General features: G+C 32.1%; 1 protein-coding gene across 1 annotated transcript; it reads left to right on the forward strand.

The window, feature by feature from the left end:
- Positions 1-1008: 1008 nt before the first annotated feature.
- Positions 1009-4657, forward strand: LOC107466405 (cellulose synthase-like protein G2). The gene is given in 9 exon segments (XM_021130801.2): positions 1009-1655; positions 1658-1869; positions 2225-2332; positions 2615-2737; positions 2873-3085; positions 3164-3263; positions 3338-3510; positions 3589-3936; positions 4028-4657. Coding segments are annotated over 9 exon segments (2247 nt in total). The 5' UTR covers positions 1009-1228; the 3' UTR covers positions 4571-4657.
- The last annotated feature ends 10180 nt before the right edge of the window (positions 4658-14837 follow it).

Genomic DNA, 14837 nt, shown 5'->3' on the forward strand with positions numbered 1-14837 from the left:
ATTCTTTTAACTAGTTTTGAATGTTTCTTTATCCTAACTTTTAGATGTGTCTTTTTTATAAGTTTTAGATGTTCTTTTTTCTTATGTTTTAGACGGTTCTTCTTTTTGGGTTTTGGATGACTTTATTAATAGTTTTAAATGTTTTTTCTCTTAGTTTTCAGATGTTTTTTTTCAATATTTTTTAATGCGTCGCTTTGCTATGTTTTGGATTTTTTTAAAATGATTTTGGATATCTCTTTTTTATTAGGCTTTGGATGTTTTTTTGTTACGGTTCTGCTGTTTCTTTTTATTAGGTTTTGTATATTCGTTTTACAATGATTTTGGATGTTCATTTTCATTTAGTTTTAAATGTTTTTTTTTTAGATTTTGGATGGAGTAAATGGTTAAATTAGTTTCTGAAAAATCACTCGTTCTTCAAATGGGTCCTTGAAAGATTTTTTTAATTAAATTCATTTTTTAAAGATTTTAAATTAGTTATGTTAATCCTTTCATCATTTTTTTGTTGATGGTATCAAAATTTGCTAATATAATATATTAAGTGACACTACAATACACATTTAGAAGTCTTAATTGACTATTAATATAATAAGTTTATGAAATTAAATCAAATCAAAACATAATTGAGAGAAAAACTTAAAGCATTAGAATCCTTCAATTTAGATTGATTTGATTTAGTTTCATAAACTAATCATGTTAACTGTCAATTAGGACTACTAAGTATATGTTATAATATTATTTAACGTACTACATCAATAAACTCTGACATCGTTAGCAATAGAAATAATAGAAGAATTAACATAATTAATTTTGATTAAAAAAAATTTTCAAAAACTAATTTGACTATTTAGTCGTTTTAGATATTCTTTTTATTTAGTTTTGAATATTTCTCGTGATCATTTAAATTCAAATCTCCTATGAAATGAAGCATGGAACGCACTAGCATTCGCGTCAATACACACCTTTAAGGCTTTAACTATGATATGATTTTTTTCCCTTGACTCTGACTTGTTCTGGACATAATTTTCTGCATCATGACAACATTCTCCAACAAAAATCTATTTTGGACTTTTCTGAGGGAAGAATAGTCCATCTTAACAGTAAACTACATAGTACTAGTTTTGATCATCATCATCACCATGTTCTAACTTCTAAATTGTATCATTTTTCTAGGAGAAGCACATATCAGCTATGATCTGCAAAACCAGTTGAAAATTTGAAGAGCAAATACATGAATTCCAATATGGAGGAAACTACTACTCTTCCTCTGAATATCTCCCATGTCAACAAGCCTATGATCTTCACCAATAGGCTACACATGCTTCTCCACTCTATTGCTTTGTGCTTCTTATTCTATTACAGACTCTGTTACTTCTTTCAATCTAGAGCAACACCACCATTATTGTTACCCTGGATTCTTGTATTTTTATCTGAGATCATTCTCTCCTTCATTTGGATACTAGGCCAAGCATATAGATGGAACCCAATTTCAAGAACTGTGTTCCCTCAAAGGCTACCCGAAGATCAAAAGCTTCCTCATATTGATGTGTTCATATGCACTGCAGATCCTACTAAGGAGCCTACTATTGATGTCATGAACATTTTGTTATCAGCCATGGCACTTGATTACCCTCCAGATAAGCTTCATCTGTATGTTTTCTACCTACAAATTCTTCAATTTTGTTCATGTATGCTTATAATTTGTTTAACACATGTTTGTACTTTTACAACTTGTTTGCAAGGTGGTGGATTCCCTTCTGCACAAGATACAGAATAAGGTGTAGATGCCCCAAAGCTTACTTTTCTTCTCAAGAGAGTGATGATGATTTTGGCGGGGATATGGAGTTTGTTGCACACAGGAAAATGATCAAGGTGGAAGATTTTATTTATTTTAATATATATATGGAAAAATTTGATCCTAAAGTTTGTGATTTTTTATTCAAAAATATTTTTGACGTTTAATTTCATTTTAACGTTTTTTATTTAAGTCAAAACTACCCCTGAACGTTCAAAATTGAAAACGTTGAGACGCAGCTTCAACACAAATAAAAAATATCAGGGACAAAATTGAATGAAATTAAATATTAGGTATAGTTTTGAAGAAAATTGTGAAAGTTAGGAACATGCTTTACTCTGTATATATCAGATGTTGAAGTTAACTTTCTATGAAATGTTTTTTGGATTCTATGACCATTGACCAATGCTTCATTTATATGGTTCTCTTCAGGAAAAGTATGAGGTTTTCAAAGAAGACATGTTAAGATTTAGAGAAGATGAGGTTCACTCTGGAGATGCTACTGGCATAACAAGTCAAAATCATGCATCTATCATTGAGGTATAGTATGAGTATTTTCTTCTAAAAAGTAGCTTGATTATGGTTTAATTAGCTAAATTCAAAGCTTGGTAGGCTCTATTTGTTCAATTATAGTTCAGATGAATCAAATTCAAACCTGTGGACTTGATTAATATAAGTGCTTGAACCAAACTACTGCTTTAATTTGGCCTTTGCAATGTTTGTGTTACATATAGAGAGCACAGTAATTTTCTCTGAGGTGCTGGATGGTGTTTACAATGAATTTCAGTCATATGATAAGAAAATCAGGTATGTTTTTGGCAGGTGATACAAGAAGATAGCAGAGATGAAATAGAGCCTGTGAATTTGCCTAGTCTTGTATACGTTTCCCGCGAGAAAAAGCCTTCTCATCCTCACCATTTCAAAGCTGGAGCACTCAATGCACTTGTAAAATTCTCTACATCTCTAAATTTATTCATTATTCAAGGCATTTTCTTGGAACAAAACAAAATTCTTAAACTCAAACCATTCACAAGTATGAGCAAGAGCCTTGATATTTGCATTTACTTTGTCATGTTGCAGTATCGCATCTCTGCCGTGATGAGCAATTCTCCATACATTCTAGTGCTGGACTGTGACATGTTCTGCAGCGAGCCGGATTCAGTGCGACAAGCACTGTGTTTCCACCTTGATCCAAAGCTATCACCTTCCCTTGCATATGTGCAATTCCCACAGAAATTTCACAACATAAGCAAGAATGATATATATGATAGTCAGCACAGATCAGCATACAAAGTAAAGTAGAGCATACCAAATACATATCTACATCTTCAAAAAAGTAGCATTTACTAAGTTTCTTTTCCCATAACTTAGGTTCTATGGCAAGGTATGGATGGACTTAAGGGGCCTGTGTTGTCTGGCACAGGATTCTATATGAAAAGGGAAGCTCTATATGGAAATTACACAATCAAAGGTACAGAACATGATGAAATTATTCAGTTGTTTTTGCTTTAGATATGAGTATCATAACTGCATACTCATTGTTAGGCACTGAACTTGAACCCCAACAACAATTTGGCACATCCAACAAGTTAATCAAATCCTTAAAACAACAGAATTTCACTCCTGATTTGATGAATGACGGGAAAGCTTTACCTGATGAAGAGACGCTACTTTTGGCTTCATGTAACTATGAAACTAACACTAAATGGGGTCAAGAGGTAATAAAGATTAAGAATATCTATGATTTTTTTTTTCATTAACACAATGCCTTTCAATGTGCTTATTCCTTATTGCAGATTGGATTCTTGTATGGTACTGTATGTGAAGATGTTCACACTGGATTCATGCTGAATTGCAATGGTTGGAATTCAGTTTTTTGTGATCCATCTAAGCCACAGTTCCTTGGAAACAGTACAACTAACCTGAATGAATTGCTAATTCAAGGAACAAGATGGGGTTCTGGTCTACTTGACATTGGTTCAAGCAGGTTCTGCCCTCTTATATATGGACCTCTAAGGATGTCCCTACTTCAAAGCCTTTGTGTTGCTGAGCTTACATATTTCCCTCTTTATTGCTTGCCTCTTTGGTGTTTTGCCATTGTCCCTCAACTTTGTCTACTATATGGATTTTCCCTCTGCCCTAAGGTAACTTTAGAGATTGAATTCAACATTCACTTGTTATATTTGCTTCACATATTGTCACATGATGACTCTAATGCTTTATTTTGTGTGTCAGGTCTCAGACCCATTTTTCTTCATTTTTCTGTTCATCTTCCTATCATCTCTAACAAAACACTTAGTTGAAGTCCTCACAACTGGAGGAACATTCAGAAAGTGGATAATAGAACAAAGGATATGGATGATGAAATCAGTCACATGCCACTTCTATGGATTGTTGGATGCAACACTCAAAAAACTTGGTCTAAGAGAGGGTAGTTTCATGCCGACCAACAAAGTGGAGGATCATGAACAAACCATGTTGTACCAAATGGACAAGTATGATTTCAGGACATCAAAAATGTTCCTTGTTCCAATGGTTGCAATCATAATCTTCAACATGAGTTGCTTCTTTGGGGGAATCTATAGAGTGGCTTCAGTTGGAAATTGGAACAGCATGTTCATGCAGCTATTGCTTCCTTGTTATGTCATTGTTGTGAATTATCCCATCATTGAAGGGCTGATAAGAAAAGACAAAGGAAGCATTTCAACTTCAGTGATTATACTTTCTAACTTTTTGGTAATTATTATTCATTTTATACTTTCTCCTCTCCTAATATAAGTGTAGTAGGGGAGAAATTTAGCTTTGACAATGGAGCCCTTTCAAAGTTTTTATAAAAGAATTAGTAGTATTATTTTAAAAGTACAAATGGAGTTTAATTGATTTAAAATTTACATTTTTATATTAAATTTGTGGAATCAATTTTTACTTTTTTATTTATTTAATTATTTTTTATTTTAAATATTAACATTTTAGACTTAGATTTCAATAAACAATCTTTTCAAACTCTGCCACTGAGTGTAGTATTCCATTTATGCTCATCTAGCTTTGGTGTTATTATTTATAATATTTTTTATAATATTATTTATATTTATATTATTAAATATAATTTGCTATGAAAGTAGGTCAAATGATCCAATAGTTTATTTGTATTTGGGCAAATGAACAAATAACTTTTCGATATTTGTATTTATCTAAAAAAACAACGACTAAAATTTTAAAGTGGCCCCTAATATCTCAATTAAATTATTTATGTCTCTAAGATTAATTTTTGAAAACAATAGTCAGAATATCTTTTTTTAGTAGTGTAGGGACTTACTTAATAAAATGATGAATTAATACCACTACTGTCAAATTTGACACTATAACCGCTCGTGTATATGGTAAATAAATGTTTATGATTTAATGTAATCTATAGTCACCTTTATCACTCTAAATCTACCAAATCCTATTAGATTCGCTTGTATTTATAATTAATTATGTATACTTAGTAGTTATAAACGTTAGTTAGAATAAGTTCTCTTCAATAGAATCAACAAACACTAGCGAGATAGCAATTTTTTTGGACACAGAATTTAAAATTCAGATACTTACCACATCATTGACACATTGCCAAGTCTCAAATTGCTTTAGATCGAGCGCAGGATCAGGTCAGAGAACAATTCCAGTAACGAAACCGAGTTTACATTTCTCATTTAGGACTTTCTTCATGGCATAGCTCCAAGAATAATAGTTTTCCTCCATAAGTTAATGTATTACTAACACCAAACTGGATTGATCAGCCGAAATGAGAAAGAAAGGGTCCGCTATTGATGCAGAAATTGGTAGCAAAAAAGGAAAAAGAAAGATTCTGGAAGAAACTTGAAGAGGATAGAAGAAGTGGTGTTGAGAACGGAAGTAAGAGGTATGGTTAGAAAATTTCTTCTGATACCATGTTAAACTAGTGATTTTAGAGAGTAGAAAAATGATTTTATTTCATCAAGTAATGAATGAGAGAGGTTCGGTTTTTATATATAAGTGATTGAAGAATAAAAAATTTATTCTAATTAACTAGCGTTTGTAGCTACTAATTATACATAATTAATTTTTAAATACAAGCAGGTCTAATAAAGCTTCCATAAACTCTAAACTGTTATGCCTTGCTTCATTCTTTAGAGAAATCATAAAATAATTCATTCTAATGATAATCAAATTAACTAGATTTAAAATGTACATCGATAAATTAATTATATAATATAAATTTATGTGTTGTAGTATTATTTAGAGATCAAATTATTTTATATAATATAAATTTATTTGTTGTAGTATTATTTAGAGATCAAATTATCTATTTATTTGCTGATACTTTTAAAAAGATAGTGTCATAGGACACAATTTTAAAGTTTTCTTTAGTTTTTTGTGTTTGAAGATAACTAAAAAAAATTTAAAAAAATAATTTATAATAAAAATAAAAAATATATAACATAAAACTGTCAATGAATTTTTATAAATCATATATTAAAAAGTATATATAATAAGTAGATGCTGATATATTAAAGTTGATCATATTTAAAAATATTTTAGGCAATTTATTTGAGAGGATATATGAAATAGAGTAACAGTGACAAAAATACTATTAATCATGTTTAAGTACACCAAATAGTATACACTTAATATTTATAATTGGACACTGTTATTATTATAGTTTTAATATAGATGTTAATTGTATTTTCATTACTTTTTAATTCAACTAAGTAATAATAGGTATTAAATTTAATTTATTAGTGTTAGCACAAAATTTCGATAGTTCAGATAGTTCGATCATGATCATTTGATTTAAAGGTAAGTTGACAATGTGTAAGTCGAAATGTCATAACATGTGGGTTGTTCCACAAAAATGTAAGTCAAAGTATCATGACATGAGTTGTTCCAAAAAAGTACTAGCATAAGGGTTCGACTTATCCTAGAAGGAGTCGAGTCAGTGACTTCTAAAAATCAAAATCCAATAATTTCACAAAGGTCTCATCCAGAAGCACTTTATGGAACGTTGGACTTGAAGACCAAGATAAGAGAAGACGTGGAACGTTAAATTTGGGAGTCAAAAATCTTTATAGTTAAGACAATGTCGTGGTCTGAGAAATAGGAGGAAGCTAGATCGTGGGAAGAGGAAAAACGCTCTGCAAATCTATCCTTGTGTTCTAGAAATAGAAGAAAAGTAAAAGTAAAAAAGGGGATTTCAATTTGGATATTACAACATTACATAAAACTCTACAAAATCCAAAGTCACGCTGATAACAAAGAAATCTATGGAGTGCAAGTGCACGTAAGTGTTAGGAGTCAATTTTCTTATTTTTTTTGTTCATTTTATTTTCATTATTTTAAATTTCTATTTTACTTTATTTTATTATTTTCCATACCTTTTTCGATATTTTAATTTATTTCATTCATTTATTTTAAGCTACAATTTACTTGCTTCAATTACGATCTTTATTTATTTTAATTCTTTTCCTTCTCATTATTCCGCCTTACGTTGTTTATCTTAATTCTTTTTTGTCAAGCATTTTATTTCCAACTTTCAATTTCACTTTATTTTAGTAAAAAGGTCGACCAACTGAATTTGAGTGGGACATAAGATAGAAGGAGGCGTTGGTGCATGATATCATCCCAAACAAGATGACAATCTACTTCAATGTGCTTTGTGCGTTCATGAAAAACTGGATTTTTAGCAATGTGAAAAGCTACTTGACTGCAGCAATAGAGACGAATGGGGACATGATAAGGCACGTATAGAGAGGAGAGTATATCTTTAATCCACTTCAATTCTTTTGTTGTCTGAGCTATTGAACGATATTTAGTCTTAGCAGAGGAGGCAAACACTGTCTATTGTTTCGGAGTCTTCCAAGATATTGGTGAGTTACCAAGCTGGATGAACCAGCCTATGATTGACTTGCGAGTGAGTGGACAACTAGCTCAATCAGAGTCACACCATCCATAGAGTCGCAAATCATTCTCTCATGGGAGAAGAATTACTTGTCCAGAATGTCCCTTTAAATAGCGTACAACACGCAAAGCAGCTTGCCAGTGTTCGATGCGTGGATTTTGCATGAACTGGGATAACATGTGAACACTGTAGGCCAGATCAGGCCGAGTAAAACACAAATAAATCAGTTTTTCAACAAGTCGACGATATATGCTAGGATCAGATAAAAGAGAACCTGTAGCTGACCCCAGTCGATGATTCTCTTCGCACAGTGTTGCTACAGGCTTAGCACCCAGAAGTACTGTTTCAGTGATTATGTTCAAAGCATATTTTCTTTGGCACAGAAAAATTTCAGTTGGAGATCTGGCAACCTCAACTCCTAAGAAGTATTTCAGTCGGCCTAAATCTTTCATGTGAAAATATGTGTGTAAATACTCTTTGAAACGTTGAATTGCAGCACCATCATTTTTTGCAATGACAAGGTCATCAACATATACCAAAACTACCAACTGCACGCTATTGTGGCGAAGGCTAAACAAGGAATGGTCCTTTGGGGATTGCTTGAAACCATATTGAAAGAAAGCAGATGAAAGTTTTGCAAACCAGCATCATGGAGCTTATCGCAGTCCGTAGAGAGATTTCTGAAGTTTACAAACCACTCCTTGTTGAGACACATGAAAACTAGGGGAAAGCTTCATGTAAACGTCCTCATCAAGTTCTCCATGAAGAAATGCATTGTGGACATCCATTTGGTGGAGTTCCCAATCCTGGGCTGCTGCCACTACGAGTGTTGTGCGAATTATTACCATCTTTACCACTGGAGAAAATGTTTCATTGTAATCCAAGCCTTTCACTTGATTATTTTCCAAAATTACCAGTCTTGCTTTGAACATCTCTATTATACCGTCAAAGTTGTATTTAATTTTATAAACCCACTTACACCAATGTGCTTTCTTTCCTGGAGGAAGGGTTGTGAGCTTCCAAGTGTCAGTGAGTTGAAGTGCATGAATTTCTTGGGACATTGCTTCGTGCCAATGCTCATCTCTAACTGCTTGAGAGAAAAATAAAGGCTCCTGCTCTGTCTGGAGAGAGGCAAGAAAACTGCGGTGTTGTTTGGAAAAGGAATTATAATTCACAAAATTTTGTATAGGATACGGCACACCTGAGGATTTTGATGGAGAGGGAGGTTGGTTGGTAGGGACTATTGGTATCATAGCAGCAGAGACAAAATCGCACAACCTGACTGAGGGTATCTTCATGCGGTGACCCCGACCAAGTGGAACATCTATCGTGACTAGTGGTAGATCAGAAATCGGCGTTGTTTCTACTACACTTGGTTCCGATGCATCGTCAGCGATGTACTCTTCAATCTCTTTATTGAGATCATGTCTCCCTTGTTGGTCAATAGGTTCTTCAATAAGGGAGTCCCCAGCACAGTCATTCAAGTGTGGAGTACTGGTCTCTTTGTGTGTGTCTTCTTTAATAATTATTTCTGTCACAGGAAGTCCAATATCTTCAATCCTTGCTTCCAAAATGTAACACCCTAATTAGCCTAAACTTTACCTCGCACTGTAAAGCAAAAGTTAATCAAAGGTTACGATAATTCTAAGCTCATACATATAATATATAGAAAGAATTAATATAATCTAGAAGCCTGATGAAGGATATAACTCAAAAACAGAATTTAAAAAGCACAAAACCTACTAACGAAGCTACTAACTTAATGCACAAGAAACAGAGATAATATAACATAAGATAATAGTATAATATCAAGAGAATCTAGATACGGCTCGCGGAGTTTAAGCCGGCTAGCTATATATACAGACAAAATAGAATTTGAAGTTAAAACAACTTATACAAGATTTTCTCTTTCAAATACAAGCCTCTAAGACAAAACAAAATACAAAAGTGAGAGATATACAAATAAATCAAAAGACTCCAAGAAGTATCAAGATCCTCCGCTTTTGTCACCATCCAAAGCAACTCACCGAATTGCGACTTGCATCTAAAAAAGCACAACAGAAATATGGTATGAGAACCGGAGGTTCTCAGTATGGTAACAGTGCCCAGTGATGTAAGATATAAGATCCTGGGACGCCAAAGGCAATCCTAGACTTCATATCCATCACAAGATTTATCTTAAAGCGTACTAAAACAATTAACCATAACTTAAACCATAATACATTCAAGGGTAATCTATCTTAGGGGATTTTTTATTCTAACAATTCACCGCTATCTCACAGCCTTCACTAACCTATCATCCATGCGATTCCATCGCCGCCGCCTTCTGAACTTCCTCAATCCCAGTAGAAAGCACAATTATATGCAAAGCAAGTAAAGCACAAGTATTGGCATGTAAGGCAAGTAATTCAAGTAGCAATTAGGCATGTTAAACAATTAGGCAAGCAATTACAAGTCGGCAAAGCAAACAAACAGATAGAAGATGCACATGATGAATGCCTATCCTATTGGCTGTCATATCACATTGTCGGTTCAACTGCCAACCCGACACACCTCCATAGAGATGTCGCCCTTCGGAATCATCATTGGGAACCCCCGAGATATGGTGCTCGGATCACCGTCTAGGATTTTGTGCCTACACACTCTATTGATCCGAAGGGATGCGAGCGGGATACTCTTGCCTCAAACCTCACATCTCAATGTAAGCAGGATTAACCACCGTCCTTACGCCGCCGCCGCTACCTCGACGGGTGGGATTAATCACCGTCCCTGCTGGGCGCATAGCGTCTCATAATCTCAATATCAAACAGTATTTCAGTAGTTTTTCAGAAAACATTTTCAATACATCAATGAATCATCATTGCACATTCGAGTACTCAACTCATCTCAACCACTGTCAAATCAGCAATTCCAATCCGAGTCCTCGACTCATCTCAACTACTGTCAATTCACATTTCCATTCTAAACTCAACAGTTCACCAGTTCTCATCTCATATACCAATCATTCTTCACACACCATCAAACCATTCCTCAGTGAACCAGAAACCTAAGCCTCCATTTTCTAATTTTTCAAAACAATATCAAACTAAATCTCTGAAGTTCTTTCCCATGTTTTAATGCCCAAAATTAAGCCCAAAAGTCTTAAAATGGTGTCACAAAAGCTTACAATCTTGTTGAGAAGGTCAAATAGTTGAAAAAAAATTTTAGGTTTGAGAAACAGGGCGTGTGCGTCTGCACAGGGGTATGCGTGCGCACACCAAAAAAGATTTTTAAAACGTGTGCATACGCATAGAGGTGTGCGTACGCACAGGTATCAAGTTTTGCAAATCTGTTCGCTCGCACAAGGCGTGCTCGCGCCCTCAATAGATTGCCCTTCGAAACATGTGCATGCACACAGGTTGTAAATGTTCATTGGGTATGTGCGTGCATAGGTTTAAAATTTTGCAAGGGTGTGCGTGTGCACATACCAGAAATCACAAAATTCTGCAACTCTGCAAAATTTCAGATTTTGACACCAAACTTTGAATGATCATAACTTCCTCTTCAAAAATCCAAATTTTACAAACTTTATATCGATTTGAAGATTTTTCAATAAGCTTTAGTTTCAAACAAATTTCAATCAATTTTGAAAACTGAGGCATAAGTTATGATCAAACAAAGTTTACCAAAAACCAACTTTTACTAAAAGTTCACAAATTACCAATTTCCCAATTTTCATAACTCAAACCAACCAAAACCACATAAAACTATTCCAAACTCCATTTTTCATCAAAATCTACCCTCTATATCATATTGTACCATCCTGACTAATTTTTCCTTCATGTAACATTATTCTCAACCTCAACATCAAATATATAACATTAAAATCAATCTTCATTCACATTTCCACCCATGTTACCATATACTCAATCTCAACATCACATATATCATTACCATTCACTTTTCAATCCACATAATCATTCATAATCATCATATCATCATCAACCATCATAATTAAACTCAAAATCATCAACCCATCATAAATCATCATGCATCATTATTCAACAACTCAACAACCATTTTAATTCAAACATATCCTATAGGTTACTAGCTTAAGTGTCCATGAATATTATATACTACATAGAGAAAACCAAAACCATACCTTGGTCGATTCTCAATATGAACCAAAAACTCAAATTGAGCTTTCCACCACAATTCAAGCTATCAATCACTCCAATTAAGCACCAACAAGCTCCACAATTTCCAATAGTCACAACTTCAAGCTATAACACATAATTTACAATACCTCAACCTAGGGTTCATCATAATCAAAATTTCACAAGGGTTTACGAGTAACTCACCTTACCCTCTCTTCTTCCCTTCGCTTCTCAAGTTGAGATCTAATCCTGCACTTACATCTACCACACGTGCATTTGAAAATTTGCTCGCACTGTCCTAATTCATCCCACAGTACTTTCAATTTCCCATAATATGCGTCATGGCCATTTCTTCCTGCTTACATCTCGTCAAATCTGACTTCAATTGTTGTATTCGTAATCCGTTCATAGCGTGTTCGAGATCCATGATACAATCATGGATTGCGCTGTCCACCAATCCTCAAGATTAGATGCACCTTGTTCTAGTTTCATGAGAGTTCCATCGATGAATTCCTATTTTCTCCGAGCCCGAAGTGATATTTTCACAGCTCTAGCCCATTCTTTATAATTTTCTCCACACAGCTGCACTTGCATGATTACATTTCTTGGGTTGTCACTCGCATTGAGGTTATATGGCGAGTAAGTTTTTTTAGTTCCTTTTTCTGAAGTCTCTGATACATTTATAGAGTTGTTTCCTAAATCTGCTGCCATGGTTATGCAGCCTAGGTTCCTTTTGTGTTTGTCGGTATTAGAGTATACTCTGAAACCATGTAGAAAATTTAACCTATTTTCTATTAGTCATGAACACATCTATATATAACTTTTGATATGAAATTATATCAAATATTTTCTATCTTAAAAAGCATAATTTACTATCCTAACAAATTAGAATGCATAATTTTCTATCCTAGTAAAGATATAAATGAGAGTATTCTTAGAGTATTATATTTATACTTAAATTATAGAAATATTATTAATATAATATTTCTATGTATATCTAAATTATCCATTAATACTTGTCTTGCAATCACTAAGAAATTCCGAGGTCGAACTCACTCTTTTTTAAAAGAATTATATCTACTCTCTAAATTAAGATTTTGCTACAAACTTAATTCGATATATTATCGAGATTACAAAAAATCATGTGAAATAATTAGTATGATTAAAAATTTTTATTATTTTATATAAAATTCTATTATTTTTTATATTATAAATTTATCATCGATACAACATTACTGACATGGCACAATTACAAAAAGTAATATGGCATAAGTTCATTCTATAATAAATTTGCATTCACTTTTATATGATAATAATAAATAAATATATTTAAATACACACAATATGTAATAACCAATATTATAATTTTTTTCTTTATAATTTTTTAGATAATTAAAAATAATAGATGAGTTTTTATTTTATAATTAGTTATTAGTTATAAAAAAATCTATATAACTCTTAAAATAAAGAGTTGTATCATAATAAATTCTATGATAATAATTATAATAAAAACTTATTAGTAATTTATATTTTATATATATTAAAGTATTTGCTTTAGTAAATATTTGAATTTATAAATTATATTTTTATGGACAGTCACATGAAGAGGTAATTTTTGCATTAGTGCAAAATTATAATTAAAAATGAATAACAAAGTTCATCTTATGTTGTTTTTGAGCTGTATTGTTATATTTGATTATTTTGTACATATAACACTAAACAAATTTATAAAACAAATATAAGTATTAGTCTTCTTGCTGAATGATATACTCTATAGTGTAATTTTGATCTTGTGTCAAAGTTAAAAGTAGTTAAAGAGGTTTTTGTCGGTTCTTGTGAGAGATTACAAGATCGATGAAATAATAATGTAATAGTAATAATGGTGCTGTTGATTATATATATAAATAGATAATAACAATGCACAATAATAATAATAATAATAATAATAATAATAATAATAATAATAATAATAGATGTATAATTGTATCTAGTCATTGCTTTATAATTGAAATACTTAATGACACGTAATAAATTCAATTAATTAAGAGTACTGATTAATGAAATATATTTATTTATAAAAAAATTTATAACATATATGAGAGAATTTCTTCAATGAATACCACCTCTTAAAATGAATGATATGGTCTAATAAAAAGAATTTTTTTTAATAATTATCAGTTATTTAAAATAATTAATATAGCACAATAAAAATCAATAATATGATGTAAGATTATCTCACAATAGTTTAATATTAATTTTTATATAATAAAAATAGATAATTTTAAAAGAAGGCCCAACTTTACTATAATTAGATGCAGCTGACTCTTCCAAATAGAATAAAGGTTGCTTTTATAGGTGGATCTAATTAACGCTAAGTGGTGTTTTTTTTATAGGGCTGCTTAAACTATTTTTAATAGAAAATTTATCTTAATTTCTATTTATAATCTATTTGATGAGTTTGAAAACTCTAAATTAATATTTATGAATTATGATGACTAAACATTAATAATTTAATTAATTACAAAAATATTAATGGGCTGACTAAATTAATTTTTGCAAATACAGGTTTTGCTTGGGCCGAAAGATGTTTGCTAGTCCAAGACACATTCAGTAGTGATATAAAGTTTTATCAATTACTATGGCTGAATTAATTATCATGTTATATGGGTCAGGATAAATTTTGTTGTTGTAAGACCAAATCAAAATCTATAGCCATGTTGAATGTTTCCTACTTTATTGGGGCTGAATTATTATGGGCCAAGTTGATCTATTATTGTTACAAACCCAAGACTCTGGTAGTTGTCCGAATGCATAATCTGAAAAATAATCCATCAGAAAAGCAAATGTTATCATTTGTCTTGTGTCTTCCAACGAATTCCATTCTTTTTCTTAGCATGGATTTCAAATTTAATTTGCTAGCATTGGAAACTTGAGAGAGATTATCATTGTTATAATTGATGGCATTGAAAGCTACACGCTTCTCGGGAAAGTA

This window comes from Arachis duranensis, chromosome 9 (assembly GCF_000817695.3).
Source record: "Arachis duranensis cultivar V14167 chromosome 9, aradu.V14167.gnm2.J7QH, whole genome shotgun sequence".
In the NCBI taxonomy this organism is placed as follows: Eukaryota; Viridiplantae; Streptophyta; class Magnoliopsida; order Fabales; family Fabaceae; genus Arachis; species Arachis duranensis.